The sequence below is a fragment of the Oncorhynchus kisutch genome, unplaced genomic scaffold, assembly GCF_002021735.2.
Source record: "Oncorhynchus kisutch isolate 150728-3 unplaced genomic scaffold, Okis_V2 scaffold711, whole genome shotgun sequence".
Lineage (NCBI taxonomy): Eukaryota > Metazoa > Chordata > Actinopteri > Salmoniformes > Salmonidae > Oncorhynchus > Oncorhynchus kisutch.
Window position 1 is genome coordinate 128573 of NW_022262656.1, and position 20177 is coordinate 148749.

At 46.0% G+C, this 20177-nt stretch overlaps 1 protein-coding gene across 6 annotated transcripts in view; it reads right to left on the bottom strand.

Annotated features, from left to right (window-relative positions):
- Positions 1–20177, bottom strand: part of ical1 (islet cell autoantigen 1-like) — a 90313-nt gene that overhangs the window by 41634 nt on the left and 28502 nt on the right. For all 6 annotated transcript variants that reach the window (XM_031815945.1, XM_031815947.1, XM_031815946.1 and 3 more), the window contains exon 9: positions 19046–19131. In XM_031815945.1, the coding sequence (XP_031671805.1) occupies positions 19046–19131 (86 nt within the window). The remainder of the gene's footprint in view (positions 1–19045; positions 19132–20177) is intronic.

The following is a 20177-nucleotide window of genomic DNA, read 5'->3' on the forward strand; positions in this document are numbered from 1 at the left end:
TTGCAAACAATTTCGTTTAAAAAAAAAATTCTTATAAAGGAAGACAAGAGTATGGCATACATGGTATTAATATCAGCCCTCTGATTACAATGAAGAGCAAGTTGTGCCGCTCTGTTCTGGGCCAGCTGCAGCTTGACTAGGTCTTTCTTTGACGCACTTGACCACATGACTCGACAATAATCAAGATAAGACAAAACTGGAGCCTACAGGATTTGCTATGAGGGCATGGTTACACGTGGTCTGCGGTTGGATGGTTGGTTGGCCGGTTGGATGTACTGCCAAATTCTCCAAAACGACATTGGAGGCGGCAAAGAGTAGAGAAATGCAAATTAAATTATCTAGCAACAGCTCTAGTGGACATTCCTGAAATCAACATGCCAATTGCACGCTCCCTCAAAACTTGAGACATCTGTGGCATTGTGTTTTGTGACTAAACTTCCCATTTTAGAGTGGCCTTTTATTGTCCCCAGCACAAGGTGCACCTCATGCTGTTTTAATCAGCTTCTTGATATACCACACCTGTCAGGTGGATGGGTTATCTTGGCAAAGGAGAAATACTCACTAACAACAATGTAAACAAACTTGTGCACAAAATGAGAGAAATAAGCTTTCTGTGCATATGGAACATTTCTGGGATCTTTTATTTCTGGGATCTTTTATTTTTGTTTTTGTTCAGTATAGTTTTAGAGACGTTCAGGACCAGTTTATTACTGGCCACACATTCCAAAACAGACTGCAACTCCTTGTTAAGGGTTTCAGTGACTTCATTAGCTGTGGTTGCTGACACGTATATAGTTGAATCATCAGCATATTTTTTATTTTATTTTATTTCACCTTTATTTAACCAGGTAGGCTAGTTGAGAACAAGTTCTCATTTGCAACTGCGACCTGGCCAAGATAAAGCATAGCAGTGTGAGCATACCACAAAGAGTTACACATGGAGTAAACAATTAACAAGTCAATAACACAGTAGAAAACAAAGGGGGGGTCTATATACAATGTGTGCAAAAGGCATGAGGAGGTAGGCAAATAATTACAATTTTGCAGATTAACACTGGAGTGATGAATGATCAGATGGTCATGTACAGGTAGAGATATTGGTGTGCAAAAGAGCAGAAAAGTAAATAAATAAAAACAGTATGGGGATGAGGTAGGTGAAAAGGGTGGGCTATTTACCAATAGACTATGTACAGCTGCAGCGATCGGTTAGCTGCTCAGATAGCTGATGTTTGAAGTTGGTGAGGGAGATAAAAGTCTCCAACTTCAGCGATTTTTGCAATTCGTTCCAGTCACAGGCAGCAGAGTACTGGAACGAAAGGCGGCCAAATGAGGTGTTGGCTTTAGGGATGATCAGTGAGATACACCTGCTGGAGCGCGTGCTACGGATGGGTGTTGCCATCGTGACCAGTGAGCTGAGATAAGGCGGAGCTTTACCTAGCATGGACTTGTAGATGACCTGGAGCCAGTGGGTCTGGCGACGAATATGTAGCGAGGGCCAGCCGACTAGAGCATACAAGTCGCAGTGGTGGGTGGTATAAGGTGCTTTAGTGACAAAACGGATGGCACTGTGATAGACTGCATCCAGTTTGCTGAGTAGAGTGTTGGAAGCCATTTTGTAGATGACATCGCCGAAGTCGAGGATCGGTAGGATAGTCAGTTTTACTAGGGTAAGCTTGGCGGCGTGAGTGAAGGAGGCTTTGTTGCGGAATAGAAAGCCGACTCTTGATTTGATTTTCGATTGGAGATGTTTGATATGAGTCTGGAAGGAGAGTTTGCAGTCTAGCCAGACACCTAGGTACTTATAGACGTCCACATATTCTAGGTCGGAACCATCCAGGGTGGTGATGCTAGTCGGGCATGCGGGTGCAGGCAGCGACCGGTTGAAAAGCATGCATTTGGTTTTACTAGCGTTTAAGAGCAGTTGGAGGCCACGGAAGGAGTGTTGTATGGCATTGAAGCTTGTTTGGAGGTTAGATAGCACAGTGTCCAAAGACGGGCCGAAAGTATATAGAATGGTGTCGTCTGCGTAGAGGTGGATCAGGGAATCGCCCGCAGCAAGAGCAACATCATTGATATACACAGAGAAAAGAGTCGGCCCGAGAATTGAACCCTGTGGCACCCCCATAGAGACTGCCAGAGGACCGGACAGCATGCCCTCCGATTTCACACACTGAACTCTGTCTGCAAAGTAATTGGTGAACCAGGCAAGGCAGTCATCCGAAAAACCGAGGCTACTGAGTCTGCCGATAAGAATATGGTGATTGACAGAGTCGAAAGCCTTGGCAAGGTCGATGAAGACGGCTGCACAGTACTGTCTTTTATCGATGGCGGTTATGATATCGTTTAGTACCTTGAGTGTGGCTGAGGTGCACCCATGACCGGCTCGGAAACCAGATTGCACAGCGGAGATGGTACGGTGGGATTCGAGATGGTCAGTGACCTGTTTGTTGACTTGGCTTTCGAAGACCTTAGATAGGCAGGGCAGGATGGATATGGGTCTGTAAAAGTTTGGGTCCAGGGTGTCTCCCCCTTTGAAGAGGGGGATGACTGCGGCAGCTTTCCAATCCTTGGGGATCTCAGACGAGATGAAAGAGAGGTTGAACAGGCTGGTAATAGGGGTTGCGACAATGGTGGCTGATAGTTTCAGCATACATGGACACACAGGTTTTGTTTAATGCCAGTGGTTCCCAAACTAGGGGTCGTGACCCCTTATGAAGGTCGCCTGACATGAAAATGAATTTCCAAAATCCCCCCCAAAAAATAACCAATATTTAAAAACAAATATATATATTTTGTATCTCAATCATGATGATCATGGTTCATGTTAAAACATCTGAATGAAAATTGATTTCTAAAAAATACAATTCAACCAGAATGGCCTTACATGCTGACCAAACCAGACGCCACCAGGACACGCAGGTTGGAATATCAAAACCAACTCTGAGACAATTATATTCATTTGGGTACAGGTCGAAAAGCATTAAAGATGTATGGCAATTTAGCTAACTAGATAGCTGTTGCTAGCTCATTTGTCCTGGGATATAAACATTGGGTTGTTATTTTACCTTAAATGCACAAGGTCCTCTACCCGACAATTAATCCACAGATAAAAAGGTCAACTGAGTTCCTTTCTCATCATCTCTCCTCCTTCCTCAGGCTTATTTTTTACTTCTTTGGACTTTATATGGCGGTTGGCAACCAACTTTACGGTGCATTACTACAACGACTGGAGACTTCATCTTTCAATCACCCACATGGGTATATGCTGCTAAACACCAATGAGGAGATGGCCCATGGGTATATGCTGCTAAACACCAATGAGGAGATGGCACGTGGGTATATGCTGCTAAACACCAATGAGGAGATGGGAGAGGCCGGACTTGCAGCGCGTCACAAATAGGTTCGACTTCCGGCGCCGACAGAGATGGCCGCCTCGCTTCGCGTTCCTAGGAAACTATGCAGCATTTAGTTTTTTATAGGTGTTATTTCTTACATTGGTACCCCAAGTACTCTTAGGTTTCATTACATACAGTCGGGAGGAACTACTGAATATAAGAGCAACATCAACTCACCATCATTACGACCAGGAATATGACTTTCCCGAAGCGGATCCTGTGTTTTGCCCACCACCCAGGACAATGGATCGGATCCTGTGTTTTGCCCACCATCCAGGACAATGGATCGGATCCTGTGTTTTGCCCACCATCCAGGACAATGGATCGGATCCTGTGTTTGCCCACCATCCAGGACAATGGATCGGATCCTGTGTTTTGCCCACCATCCAGGACAATGGATCGGATCCCAGCCGGTGACCCAAAACAACGACGTCGTAAAAGAGGCAAACGAAGCGGTCTTCTGGTCAGGCTCCGGAGACGGGCACATCGCGCACCAATCCCGAGCATACTACTCGCCGATGTCCAGTCTCTTGACAACAAGGTTGATGAAATCAGAGCAAGCAAGGGTAGCATTCCAGAGAGACATCAGAGACTGTAACGTTCTTTGCTTCACGGAAACACGGCTCACTCGAGAGACGCTATCGGAGTCGGTGCAGCCAGCTGGTTTCTTCACGCATCGCGCCGACAGAAACAAGCATCTTTCTGGTAAGAAGAGGGGCAGGGAGGTACGCCTTATGATTAACGAGACGTGGTGTGACCATAACAACATACAGGAACTCAAGTCATTCTGTTCACCTGACTTAGATTTCCTCACAATCAAATGTCGACCACATTATCTACCAAGAGAATTCTCTTCGATTATAATCACAGCCGTATATATTCGTCCCCAAGCAGACACATCGATGGCCCTGAACAATCTTGATTTGCCTCTATGCAAACTGGAAACCACATATACTGAGGCTGCATTCATTGTAGCTGGGGATTTTAACAAGGCTAATCTGAAAACAAGACTCCCTAAATTCTATCAGCCTATCGATTGTGCTACCAGGGCTGGTAAACCCCTGGATCATTGTTATTCAAACTTCCGCGACGCATATAAGGCCCTCCCCTGCCCTCCTTTCTGAAAAGCTGACCACGACTCCATTTTGTTGCTTCCAGCCTACAGACAGAAACTAAAACAGGAAGCTCCCGCGCTCAGGTCTATTCAACGCTGGTCCGACCAATCTGATTCCACGCTTCAAGACTGCTTCGATCACGTTGATTGGGATATATTTCACATTGCGTCCAACAACAACATTGACGAATACGCTGATTCGGTGAGCGAGTTCATCAGAAAGTGCATTGGCGATGTCGTACCCATAGCAACTATTAAAACATTCCCAAACCAGAAACTGTGGATTGATGGCAGCATTCGCGCGAAACTGAAAGTGCGAACCACTGCTTTTAACCAGGGCAAGGTGACCGGAAACATGACCGAATACAAACAGTGTAGCTATTCCCTCCGCAAGGCAATCAAACAAGCTAAGAGTCAGTATAGAGACAAAGTAGAGTCGCAATTCAACGGCTCAGACACAAGAGGTATATAGCAGGGTCTACAGTCAATCACGGATTACAAAAAGAAAACCAGCCCCGTTGCGGACCAGGATGTCTTGCTCCCAGACAGACTAAATAACTTCTTTGCTCGCTTTGAGGACAATACAGTGCCACTGACACGGCCCGCTACCAAAACCTGCGTACTCTCCTTCACTGCAGCCGACGTGAGTAAAACATTTAAACGTGTTAAACCCCTTAAGGCTGCAGGCCCAGACGGCACCCCAGCCGCGTCCTCAGAGCATGCGCAGACCAGCTGGCTGGTGTGTTTACGGACATATTCAATCAATCCTTATCCCAGTCTGCTGTCTCCTCATGCTTCAAGAGGGCCACCATTGTTCCTGTTCCCAAGAAAGCGAAGGTAACTGAGCTAAACGACTACCGCCCCGTAGCACTCATGTCATCCTGAAGTGCTTTGAGAAACTAGTCAAGGACCATATCACCTCCACCCTACCTGACACCCTAGACCCACTCCAATTTGCTTACCGCCCTAATAGGTCCACAAACTATGTAATCGCCACCACACTGCACACTGCCCTAACCCATCTGGACAAGAGGAATACCTATGTGATAATGCTGTTCATCGACTACAGCTCAGCATTTAACACCATAGTACCCTCCAAACTAGTCATCAAGCTTGAGACCCTGGGTCTCGACCCCGCCCTGTGCAACTGGGTACTGGACTTCCTGACGGGCCGCCCCCATGTGGTGAGAGTAGGTAATAACATCTCCACCCCGCTGATCCTCAACACTGCGGCTCCACAAGGGTGCGTTCTGAGCCCTCTCCTGTACTCCCTGTTCACCCACGACTGCGATGCCATGCACGCCTCCAACTCAATCATCAAGTTCTATCGCTGGACTAACAGCTATCCACCATGACTCAGTTCTATCTCTGGACTAACAGCTATCCACCATGACTCAGTTCTATCTCTGGACTAACAGCTATCCACCATGACTCAGTTCTATCTCTGACTAACAGCTATCCACCCTGACTAACAGCTATCCACCCTGACTAACAGCTATCCACTCTGACTCAGTTCTATCTCTGGACTAACAGCTATCCACCCTGACTAACAGCTATCCACCATGACTCAGTTCTATCTCTGGACTAACAGCTATCCACCATGACTCAGTTCTATCTCTGACTAACAGCTATCCACCCTGACTAACAGCTATCCACCCTGACTAACAGCTATCCACTCTGACTCAGTTCTATCTCTGGACTAACAGCTATCCACCCTGACTAACAGCTATCCACTCTGACTCAGTTCTATCTCTGGACTAACAGCTATCCACTCTGACTCAGTTCTATCTCTGGACTAACAGCTATCCACCCTGACTCAGTTCTATCTCTGGACTAACAGCTATCCACCCTGACTAACAGCTATCCACCATGACTAACAGCTATCCACCATGACTCAGTTCCATCTCTGGACTAACAGCTATCCACCCTGACTAACAGCTATCCACCATGACTCAGTTCTATCTCTGAACTAACAGCTATCCACCCTGACTCAGTTCTATCTCTGGACTAACAGCTATCCACTCTGACTCAGTTCTACCTCTGGACTAACAGCTATCCACCCTGACTCAGTTCTATCTCTGGACTAACAGCTATCCACCCTGACTCAGTTCTATCTCTGGACTAACAGCTATCCACCCTGACTCAGTTCTATCTCTGGACTAACAGCTATCCACTCTGACTCAGTTCTACCTCTGGACTAACAGCTATCCACCCTGACTCAGTTCTATCTCTGGACTAACAGCTATCCACCCTGACTCAGTTCTATCTCTGGACTAACAGCTATCCACCCTGACTAACAGCTATCCACCCTGACTCAGTTCTATCTCTGGACTAACAGCTATCCACCCTGACTCAGTTCTATCTCTGGACTAACAGCTATCCACCATGACTCAGTTCTATCTTTGGACTAACAGCTATCCACCATGACTCAGTTCTATCTCTGGACTAACAGCTATCCACCCTGACTAACAGCTATCCACCCTGACTAACAGCTATCCACCATGACTCAGTTCTATCTCTGGACTAACAGCTATCCACCCTGACTAACAGCTATCCACCATGACTCAGTTCTACCTCTGGACTAACAGCTATCCACTCTGACTAACAGCTATCCACCATGACTCAGTTCTATCTCTGGACTAACAGCTATCCACTCTGACTCAGTTCTATCTCTGGACTAACAGCTATCCACCCTGACTAACAGCTATCCACCCTGACTAACAGCTATCCACCCTGACTAACAGCTATCCACCATGACTCAGTTCTATCTCTGGACTAACAGCTATCCACTCTGACTCAGTTCTATCTCTGGACTAACAGCTATCCACCATGACTCAGTTCTATCTCTGGACTAACAGCTATCCACCATGACTCAGTTCTATCTCTGGACTAACAGCTATCCACCATGACTAACAGCTATCCACCATGACTCAGTTCTATCTCTGGACTAACAGCTATCCACCATGACTCAGTTCTATCTCTGGACTAACAGCTATCCACTCTGACTCAGTTCTATCTCTGGACTAACAGCTATCCACCCTGACTAACAGCTATCCACCATGACTAACAGCTATCCACCATGACTCAGTTCTATCTCTGAACTAACAGCTATCCACTCTGACTCAGTTCTATCTCTGGACTAAGAGCTATCCACCCTGACTAACAGCTATCCACCATGACTAACAGCTATCCACCATGACTCAGTTCTATCTCTGAACTAACAGCTATCCACCATGCCTAACAGCTATCCACCATGACTAACAGCTATCCACCATGACTCAGTTCCATCTCTGGACTAACAGCTATCCACCCTGACTAACAGCTATCCACCATGACTAACAGCTATCCACCATGACTCAGTTCTATCTCTGGACTAACAGCTGTCCACTCTGACTCAGTTCTATCTCTGGACTAACAGCTATCCACCATGACTCAGTTTTATCTCTGGACTAACAGCTATCCACCCTGACTAACAGCTATCCACCATGACTAACAGCTATCCACCATGACTAACAGCTATCCACCATGACTCAGTTCCATCTCTGGACTAACAGCTATCCACCCTGACTAACAGCTATCCACCATGACTAACAGCTATCCACCATGACTCAGTTCTATCTCTGGACTAACAGCTGTCCACTCTGACTCAGTTCTATCTCTGGACTAACAGCTATCCACCATGACTCAGTTTTATCTCTGGACTAACAGCTATCCACCCTGACTAACAGCTATCCACCATGACTAACAGCTATCCACCCTGACTAACAGCTATCCACCATGACTCAGTTCTATCTCTGGACTAACAGCTATCCACCCTGACTAACAGCTATCCACCCTGACTAACAGCTATCCACCCTGACTAACAGCTATCCACCATGACTCAGTTCTATCTCTGGACTAACAGCTATCCACCCTGACTAACAGCTATCCACCCTGACTAACAGCTATCCACTCTGACTCAGTTCTATCTCTGGACTAACAGCTATCCACTCTGACTAACAGCTATCCACCATGACTCAGTTCTATCTCTGGACTAACAGCTATCCACTCTGACTAACAGCTATCCACTCTGACTAACAGCTATCCACTCTGACTAACAGCTATCCACTCTGACTCAGTTCTACCTCTGGACTAACAGCTATCCACTCTGACTCAGTTCTACCTCTGGACTAACAGCTATCCACCATGACTCAGTTCCATCTCTGGACTAACAGCTATCCACCATGACTAACAGCTATCCACCATGACTCAGTTCTATCTCTGGACTAACAGCTATCCACCATGACTCAGTTCTGTCTCTGGACTAACAGCTATACACCATGACTCAGTTCTATCTTTGGACTAACAGCTATCCACCCTGACTAACAGCTATCCACTCTGACTAACAGCTATCCACCATGACTCAGTTCTATCTCTGGACTAACAGCTATCCACTCTGACTCAGTTCTATCTCTGGACTAACAGCTATCCACCCTGACTAACAGCTATCCACCCTGACTAACAGCTATCCACCATGACTCAGTTCTATCTCTGGACTAACAGCTATCCACTCTGACTCAGTTCTATCTCTGGACTAACAGCTATCCACTCTGACTCAGTTCTATCTCTGGACTAACAGCTATCCACCCTGACTAACAGCTATCCACCATGACTCAGTTCTATCTCTGGACTAACAGCTATCCACCCTGACTAACAGCTATCCACCATGACTAACAGCTATCCACCATGACTCAGTTCTATCTCTGAACTAACAGCTATCCACCATGACTAACAGCTATCCACCATGACTAACAGCTATCCACCATGACTAACAGCTATCCACCATGACTCAGTTCCATCTCTGGACTAACAGCTATCCACCCTGACTAACAGCTATCCACCATGACTAACAGCTATCCACCATGACTCAGTTCTATCTCTGGACTAACAGCTGTCCACTCTGACTCAGTTCTATCTATGGACTAACAGCTATCCACCATGACTCAGTTTTATCTCTGGACTAACAGCTATCCACCATGACTAACAGCTATCCACCATGACTCAGTTCTATCTCTGGACTAACAGCTATCCACTCTGACTCAGTTTTATCTCTGGACTAACAGCTATCCACCCTGACTAACAGCTATCCACCATGACTAACAGCTATCCACCCTGACTAACAGCTATCCACCATGACTCAGTTCTATCTCTGGACTAACAGCTATCCACCCTGACTAACAGCTATCCACCCTGACTAACAGCTATCCACCCTGACTAACAGCTATCCACCATGACTCAGTTCTATCTCTGGACTAACAGCTATCCACCCTGACTAACAGCTATCCACCCTGACTAACAGCTATCCACTCTGACTCAGTTCTATCTCTGGACTAACAGCTATCCACTCTGACTAACAGCTATCCACCATGACTCAGTTCTATCTCTGGACTAACAGCTATCCACTCTGACTAACAGCTATCCACTCTGACTAACAGCTATCCACTCTGACTAACAGCTATCCACTCTGACTCAGTTCTACCTCTGGACTAACAGCTATCCACTCTGACTCAGTTCTACCTCTGGACTAACAGCTATCCACCATGACTCAGTTCCATCTCTGGACTAACAGCTATCCACCATGACTAACAGCTATCCACCATGACTCAGTTCTATCTCTGGACTAACAGCTATCCACTCTGACTCAGTTCTATCTCTGGACTAACAGCTATCCACCATGACTCAGTTCTGTCTCTGGACTAACAGCTATACACCATGACTCAGTTCTATCTTTGGACTAACAGCTATCCACCCTGACTAACAGCTATCCACTCTGACTAACAGCTATCCACCATGACTCAGTTCTATCTCTGGACTAACAGCTATCCACTCTGACTCAGTTCTATCTCTGGACTAACAGCTATCCACCCTGACTAACAGCTATCCACCCTGACTAACAGCTATCCACCATGACTCAGTTCTATCTCTGGACTAACAGCTATCCACTCTGACTCAGTTCTATCTCTGGACTAACAGCTATCCACTCTGACTCAGTTCTATCTCTGGACTAACAGCTATCCACCCTGACTAACAGCTATCCACCATGACTCAGTTCTATCTCTGGACTAACAGCTATCCACCCTGACTAACAGCTATCCACCATGACTAACAGCTATCCACCATGACTCAGTTCTATCTCTGAACTAACAGCTATCCACCATGACTAACAGCTATCCACCATGACTAACAGCTATCCACCATGACTAACAGCTATCCACCATGACTCAGTTCCATCTCTGGACTAACAGCTATCCACCCTGACTAACAGCTATCCACCATGACTAACAGCTATCCACCATGACTCAGTTCTATCTCTGGACTAACAGCTGTCCACTCTGACTCAGTTCTATCTCTGGACTAACAGCTATCCACCATGACTCAGTTTTATCTCTGGACTAACAGCTATCCACCATGACTAACAGCTATCCACCATGACTCAGTTCTATCTCTGGACTAACAGCTATCCACTCTGACTCAGTTCTATCTCTGGACTAACAGCTATCCACCCTGACTAACAGCTATCCACTCTGACTCAGTTCTATCTCTGGACTAACAGCTATCCACCATGACTCAGTTTTATCTCTGGACTAACAGCTATCCACCATGACTAACAGCTATCCACCATGACTCAGTTCTATCTCTGGACTAACAGCTATCCACTCTGACTCAGTTCTATCTCTGGACTAACAGCTATCCACCCTGACTAACAGCTATCCACTCTGACTCAGTTCTATCTCTGGACTAACAGCTATCCACCATGACTCAGTTTTATCTCTGGACTAACAGCTATCCACCATGACTAACAGCTATCCACCATGACTCAGTTCTATCTCTGGACTAACAGCTATCCACTCTGACTCAGTTTTATCTCTGGACTAACAGCTATCCACCCTGACTAACAGCTATCCACCATGACTAACAGCTATCCACCCTGACTAACAGCTATCCACCATGACTCAGTTCTATCTCTGGACTAACAGCTATCCACCCTGACTAACAGCTATCCACCCTGACTAACAGCTATCCACCCTGACTAACAGCTATCCACCATGACTCAGTTCTATCTCTGGACTAACAGCTATCCACCCTGACTAACAGCTATCCACCCTGACTAACAGCTATCCACTCTGACTCAGTTCTATCTCTGGACTAACAGCTATCCACTCTGACTAACAGCTATCCACCATGACTCAGTTCTATCTCTGGACTAACAGCTATCCACTCTGACTAACAGCTATCCACTCTGACTAACAGCTATCCACTCTGACTAACAGCTATCCACTCTGACTCAGTTCTACCTCTGGACTAACAGCTATCCACTCTGACTCAGTTCTACCTCTGGACTAACAGCTATCCACCATGACTCAGTTCCATCTCTGGACTAACAGCTATCCACCATGACTAACAGCTATCCACCATGACTCAGTTCTATCTCTGGACTAACAGCTATCCACTCTGACTCAGTTCTATCTCTGGACTAACAGCTATCCACCATGACTCAGTTCTGTCTCTGGACTAACAGCTATACACCATGACTCAGTTCTATCTTTGGACTAACAGCTATCCACCCTGACTAACAGCTATCCACTCTGACTAACAGCTATCCACCATGACTCAGTTCTATCTCTGGACTAACAGCTATCCACTCTGACTCAGTTCTATCTCTGGACTAACAGCTATCCACCCTGACTAACAGCTATCCACCCTGACTAACAGCTATCCACCATGACTCAGTTCTATCTCTGGACTAACAGCTATCCACTCTGACTCAGTTCTATCTCTGGACTAACAGCTATCCACTCTGACTCAGTTCTATCTCTGGACTAACAGCTATCCACCCTGACTAACAGCTATCCACCATGACTCAGTTCTATCTCTGGACTAACAGCTATCCACCCTGACTAACAGCTATCCACCATGACTAACAGCTATCCACCATGACTCAGTTCTATCTCTGAACTAACAGCTATCCACCATGACTAACAGCTATCCACCATGACTAACAGCTATCCACCATGACTAACAGCTATCCACCATGACTCAGTTCCATCTCTGGACTAACAGCTATCCACCCTGACTAACAGCTATCCACCATGACTAACAGCTATCCACCATGACTCAGTTCTATCTCTGGACTAACAGCTGTCCACTCTGACTCAGTTCTATCTCTGGACTAACAGCTATCCACCATGACTCAGTTTTATCTCTGGACTAACAGCTATCCACCATGACTAACAGCTATCCACCATGACTCAGTTCTATCTCTGGACTAACAGCTATCCACTCTGACTCAGTTCTATCTCTGGACTAACAGCTATCCACCCTGACTAACAGCTATCCACTCTGACTCAGTTCTATCTCTGGACTAACAGCTATCCACCATGACTCAGTTTTATCTCTGGACTAACAGCTATCCACCATGACTAACAGCTATCCACCATGACTCAGTTCTATCTCTGGACTAACAGCTATCCACTCTGACTCAGTTCTATCTCTGGACTAACAGCTATCCACCCTGACTAACAGCTATCCACTCTGACTCAGTTCTATCTCTGGACTAACAGCTATCCACCATGACTCAGTTTTATCTCTGGACTAACAGCTATCCACCATGACTAACAGCTATCCACCATGACTCAGTTCTATCTCTGGACTAACAGCTATCCACTCTGACTCAGTTCTATCTCTGGACTAACAGCTATCCACCCTGACTAACAGCTATCCACCCTGACTAACAGCTATCCACCATGACTCAGTTCTATCTCTGGACTAACAGCTATCCACCCTGACTAACAGCTATCCACCCTGACTAACAGCTATCCACTCTGACTCAGTTCTATCTCTGGACTAACAGCTATCCACTCTGACTAACAGCTATCCACTCTGACTAACAGCTATCCACTCTGACTAACAGCTATCCACTCTGACTAACAGCTATCCACTCTGACTCAGTTCTACCTCTGGACTAACAGCTATCCACTCTGACTAACAGCTATCCACTCTGACTCAGTTCTATCTCTGGACTAACAGCTATCCACCATGACTCAGTTTTATCTCTGGACTAACAGCTATCCACTCTGACTAACAGCTATCCACCATGACTCAGTTCTATCTCTGGACTAACAGCTATCCACTCTGACTCAGTTCTATCTCTGGACTAACAGCTATCCACCCTGACTAACAGCTATCCACCCTGACTAACAGCTATCCACCCTGACTAACAGCTATCCACCCTGACTAACAGCTATCCACCATGACTCAGTTCTATCTCTGGACTAACAGCTATCCACCCTGACTAACAGCTATCCACCCTGACTAACAGCTATCCACCATGACTCAGTTCTATCTCTGGACTAACAGCTATCCACCATGACTCAGTTTTATCTCTGGACTAACAGCTATCCACCATGACTAACAGCTATCCACCATGACTCAGTTCTATCTCTGGACTAACAGCTATCCACCATGACTCAGTTTTATCTCTGGACTAACAGCTATCCACCATGACTAACAGCTATCCACCATGACTCAGTTCTATCTCTGGACTAACAGCTATCCACCATGACTCAGTTTTATCTCTGGACTAACAGCTATCCACCATGACTAACAGCTATCCACCATGACTCAGTTCTATCTCTGGACTAACAGCTATCCACCATGACTCAGTTCTATCTCTGACTAACAGCTATCCACCCTGACTAACAGCTATCCACCCTGACTAACAGCTATCCACTCTGACTCAGTTCTATCTCTGGACTAACAGCTATCCACCCTGACTCAGTTCTATCTCTGGACTAACAGCTATCCACCCTGACTAACAGCTATCCACCATGACTAACAGCTATCCACCATGACTCAGTTCTATCTCTGGACTAACAGCTATCCACCCTGACTAACAGCTATCCACTCTGACTCAGTTCTATCTCTGGACTAACAGCTATCCACTCTGACTCAGTTCTATCTCTGGACTAACAGCTATCCACCCTGACTCAGTTCTATCTCTGGACTAACAGCTATCCACCCTGACTAACAGCTATCCACCATGACTAACAGCTATCCACCATGACTCAGTTCTATCTCTGGACTAACAGCTATCCACCCTGACTAACAGCTATCCACCATGACTCAGTTCTATCTCTGAACTAACAGCTATCCACCCTGACTCAGTTCTACCTCTGGACTAACAGCTATCCACCCTGACTCAGTTCTATCTCTGGACTAACAGCTATCCACCCTGACTCAGTTCTATCTCTGGACTAACAGCTATCCACCCTGACTCAGTTCTATCTCTGGACTAACAGCTATCCACCCTGACTCAGTTCTATCTCTGGACTAACAGCTATCCACCCTGACTCAGTTCTATCTCTGGACTAACAGCTATCCACCCTGACTAACAGCTATCCACCCTGACTCAGTTCTATCTCTGGACTAACAGCTATCCACCCTGACTAACAGCTATCCACCCTGACTAACAGCTATCCACCCTGACTAACAGCTATCCACCCTGACTAACAGCTATCCACCATGACTCAGTTCTATCTCTGGACTAACAGCTATCCACCCTGACTAACAGCTATCCACCCTGACTAACAGCTATCCACCCTGACTAACAGCTATCCACCATGAATCAGTTCTATCTCTGGACTAACAGCTATCCACCCTGACTAACAGCTATCCACCCTGACTAACAGCTATCCACTCTGACTCAGTTCTATCTCTGGACTAACAGCTATCAACTCTGACTAACAGCTATCCACCATGACTCAGTTCTATCTCTGGACTAACAGCTATCCACTCTGACTAACAGCTATCCACTCTGACTAACAGCTATCCACTCTGACTAACAGCTATCCACTCTGACTCAGTTCTACCTCTGGACTAACAGCTATCCACTCTGACTCAGTTCTACCTCTGGACTAACAGCTATCCACCATGACTCAGTTCCATCTCTGGACTAACAGCTATCCACCATGACTAACAGCTATCCACCATGACTCAGTTCTATCTCTGGACTAACAGCTATCCACCATGACTCAGTTCTGTCTCTGGACTAACAGCTATCCACCATGACTCAGTTCTATCTTTGGACTAACAGCTATCCACCCTGACTAACAGCTATCCACTCTGACTAACAGCTATCCACCATGACTCAGTTCTATCTCTGGACTAACAGCTATCCACTCTGACTCAGTTCTATCTCTGGACTAACAGCTATCCACCCTGACTAACAGCTATCCACCCTGACTAACAGCTATCCACCATGACTCAGTTCTATCTCTGGACTAACAGCTATCCACTCTGACTCAGTTCTATCTCTGGACTAACAGCTATCCACTCTGACTCAGTTCTATCTCTGGACTAACAGCTATCCACCCTGACTAACAGCTATCCACCATGACTCAGTTCTATCTCTGGACTAACAGCTATCCACCCTGACTAACAGCTATCCACCATGACTAACAGCTATCCACCATGACTCAGTTCTATCTCTGAACTAACAGCTATCCACCATGACTAACAGCTATCCACCATGACTAACAGCTATCCACCATGACTAACAGCTATCCACCATGACTCAGTTCCATCTCTGGACTAACAGCTATCCACCCTGACTAACAGCTATCCACCATGACTAACAGCTATCCACCATGACTCAGTTCTATCTCTGGACTAACAGCTGTCCACTCTGACTCAGTTCTATCTCTGGACTAACAGCTATCCACCATGACTCAGTTTTATCTCTGGACTAACAGCTATCCACCATGACTAACAGCTATCCACCATGACTCAGTTCTATCTCTGGACTAACAGCTATCCACTCTGACTCAGTTCTATCTCTGGACTAACAGCTATCCACCCTGACTAACAGCTATCCACCCTGACTAACAGCTATCCACCATGACTCAGTTCTATCTCTGGACTAACAGCTATCCACCCTGACTAACAGCTATCCACTCTGACTCAGTTCTATCTCTGGACTAACAGCTATCCACCATGACTAACAGCTATCCACCATGACTCAGTTCTATCTCTGGACTAACAGCTATCCACTCTGACTCAGTTCTATCTCTGGACTAACAGCTATCCACCCTGACTAACAGCTATCCACCCTGACTAACAGCTATCCACCATGACTCAGTTCTATCTCTGGACTAACAGCTATCCACCCTGACTAACAGCTATCCACCCTGACTAACAGCTATCCACTCTGACTCAGTTCTATCTCTGGACTAACAGCTATCCACTCTGACTAACAGCTATCCACTCTGACTAACAGCTATCCACTCTGACTAACAGCTATCCACTCTGACTAACAGCTATCCACTCTGACTCAGTTCTACCTCTGGACTAACAGCTATCCACTCTGACTAACAGCTATCCACTCTGACTAACAGCTATCCACTCTGACTCAGTTCTATCTCTGGACTAACAGCTATCCACCATGACTCAGTTTTATCTCTGGACTAACAGCTATCCACTCTGACTAACAGCTATCCACCATGACTCAGTTCTATCTCTGGACTAACAGCTATCCACTCTGACTCAGTTCTATCTCTGGACTAACAGCTATCCACCCTGACTAACAGCTATCCACCCTGACTAACAGCTATCCACCCTGACTAACAGCTATCCACCATGACTCAGTTCTATCTCTGGACTAACAGCTATCCACTCTGACTCAGTTCTATCTCTGGACTAACAGCTATCCACCCTGACTAACAGCTATCCACCCTGACTAACAGCTATCCACCATGACTCAGTTCTATCTCTGGACTAACAGCTATCCACCCTGACTAACAGCTATCCACTCTGACTCAGTTCTATCTCTGGACTAACAGCTATCCACCATGACTCAGTTTTATCTCTGGACTAACAGCTATCCACCCTGACTAACAGCTATCCACCATGACTAACAGCTATCCACTCTGACTCAGTTCTATCTCTGGACTAACAGCTATCCACTCTGACTAACAGCTATCCACTCTGACTAACAGCTATCCACTCTGACTAACAGCTATCCACTCTGACTAACAGCTATCCACTCTGACTCAGTTCTACCTCTGGACTAACAGCTATCCACTCTGACTAACAGCTATCCACTCTGACTAACAGCTATCCACTCTGACTCAGTTCTATCTCTGGACTAACAGCTATCCACCATGACTCAGTTTTATCTCTGGACTAACAGCTATCCACCCTGACTAACAGCTATCCACCATGACTAACAGCTATCCACCCTGACTAACAGCTATCCACCATGACTCAGTTCTATCTCTGGACTAACAGCTATCCACTCTGACTCAGTTCTATCTCTGGACTAACAGCTATCCACCCTGACTAACAGCTATCCACCCTGACTAACAGCTATCCACCCTGACTAACAGCTATCCACCATGACTCAGTTCTATCTCTGGACTAACAGCTATCCACTCTGACTAACAGCTATCCACCCTGACTAACAGCTATCCACCCTGACTAACAGCTATCCACTCTGACTCAGTTCTATCTCTGGACTAACAGCTATCCACTCTGACTAACAGCTATCCACTCTGACTAACAGCTATCCACTCTGACTAACAGCTATCCACTCTGACTCAGTTCTACCTCTGGACTAACAGCTATCCACTCTGACTAACAGCTATCCACTCTGACTAACAGCTATCCACTCTGACTCAGTTCTATCTCTGGACTAACAGCTATCCACTCTGACTAACAGCTATCCACTCTGACTAACAGCTATCCACTCTGACTAACAGCTATCCACTCTGACTAACAGCTATCCACTCTGACTCAGTTCTACCTCTGGACTAACAGCTATCCACTCTGACTAACAGCTATCCACTCTGACTAACAGCTATCCACTCTGACTCAGTTCTATCTCTGGACTAACAGCTATCCACTCTGACTCAGTTCTACCTCTGGACTAACAGCTATCCACCATGACTCAGTTCTGTCTCTGGACTAACAGCTATCCACCATGACTCAGTTCTATCTCTGGACTAACAGCTATCCACCCTGACTAACAGCTATCCACCCTGACTAACAGCTATCCACCATGACTCAGTTCTATCTCTGGACTAACAGCTATCCACCATGACTCAGTTCTATCTCTGGACTAACAGCTATCCACCCTGACTAACAGCTATCCACCCTGACTAATAGCTATCCACCCTGACTCAGTTCTGTCTCTGACTAACAGCTATCCACCATGACTCAGTTCTGTCTCTGACTAACAGCTATCCACTCTGACTAACAGCTATCCACCATGACTCAGTTCTATCTCTGGACTAACAGCTATCCACTCTGACTAACAGCTATCCACCCTGACTAACAGCTATCCACCCTGACTAACAGCTATCCACTCTGACTCAGTTCTATCTCTGGACTAACAGCTATCCACTCTGACTAACAGCTATCCACTCTGACTCAGTTGTATCTCCTAAGAGAGGAGTGGAGGACAGGAGATGAGATGATGTCAGAGGGACCAGCATGTTTTCACCTGTTACTCGGTATGTCCTTCTCTTTGTTATGGTCCCGGTTGGTTAGGTCTAAATCAGTCAGCTGCTCCAGAGGGTCCCGGAGGTCCTGACAACACACACGATCTACGGTTACAACACACCCCATCTACACACACACAATCTACACACACACACACCCCATTTACGGTTACAACACATCTACACACACACACCCCATCTATACACACACACCCCATCTACACACACACACCCCATCTACACACACACACACCCCATCTATACACACACACCCCAAACCAAGGTGGCATAGCAGTTCAGACGTCTTTTGTCCTCGTCTTGTCGTGTCCTGTATATATATATATATTTACAACTTTTTCACATACATTTTATTTTTATTTTCCATCAACTCATCTTCAAAACACTCTCCTGCAACCCGCCTCACCAATGTATATTTATAAAAAAGTATTATTTACCTCAGATCTGTAATCCTCCAAGAAGCTAGCCAGAAACTCCAAGAAGCTAGCCTGAAACTAGCCAGAAGCTAATCCAGAAGCTAGTTCAGAAGCTAGTTAGCTCCTTTACTGGCAAATCGTTAGTATTCAGCTAACCACGGTTTGTGGTCATCAGCTATCCTTTAGCTCGAAAATCTATCGCCAGTTCTGTACGGCGCAGCGCGGCTCGGAACGGAACATACCGGACCAATTTTTCTCTCCATGTCCCTGGATTTCGACTGCTCTCTGGACATTCATACCCGGATCTCACAGCTAGCTAGCTGCTATCCGTGTGACTATCGGCCTTCGTCGATTCCGGAGCAAACATCAATTATTCCGGAGCTAGCAAGCTCCGTCAATCACTCCTGAGTTCCATCAATCACACCTGGGCTGCAGTCACCTATCCGGACCCGTTTTACTGCTTTCGCGGAGCCCCACCGGGCCTTCACAACTGGACTGCCGACGTTATCTACCCGAAGGAGTTATTCGGCTGGCTCCTGAACGCCCATCTGCGGCCTGCTAACCGTTAGCTGTCTTACCGGCTGCTATCTGAATAGACAATCGGACTATTTTTTTATATATATATATATATTTATTTTATTATTATTATTATGTTTTCTTCTTGGGCCTCTATAACTATATCTATTGTTTTTATTTTTGT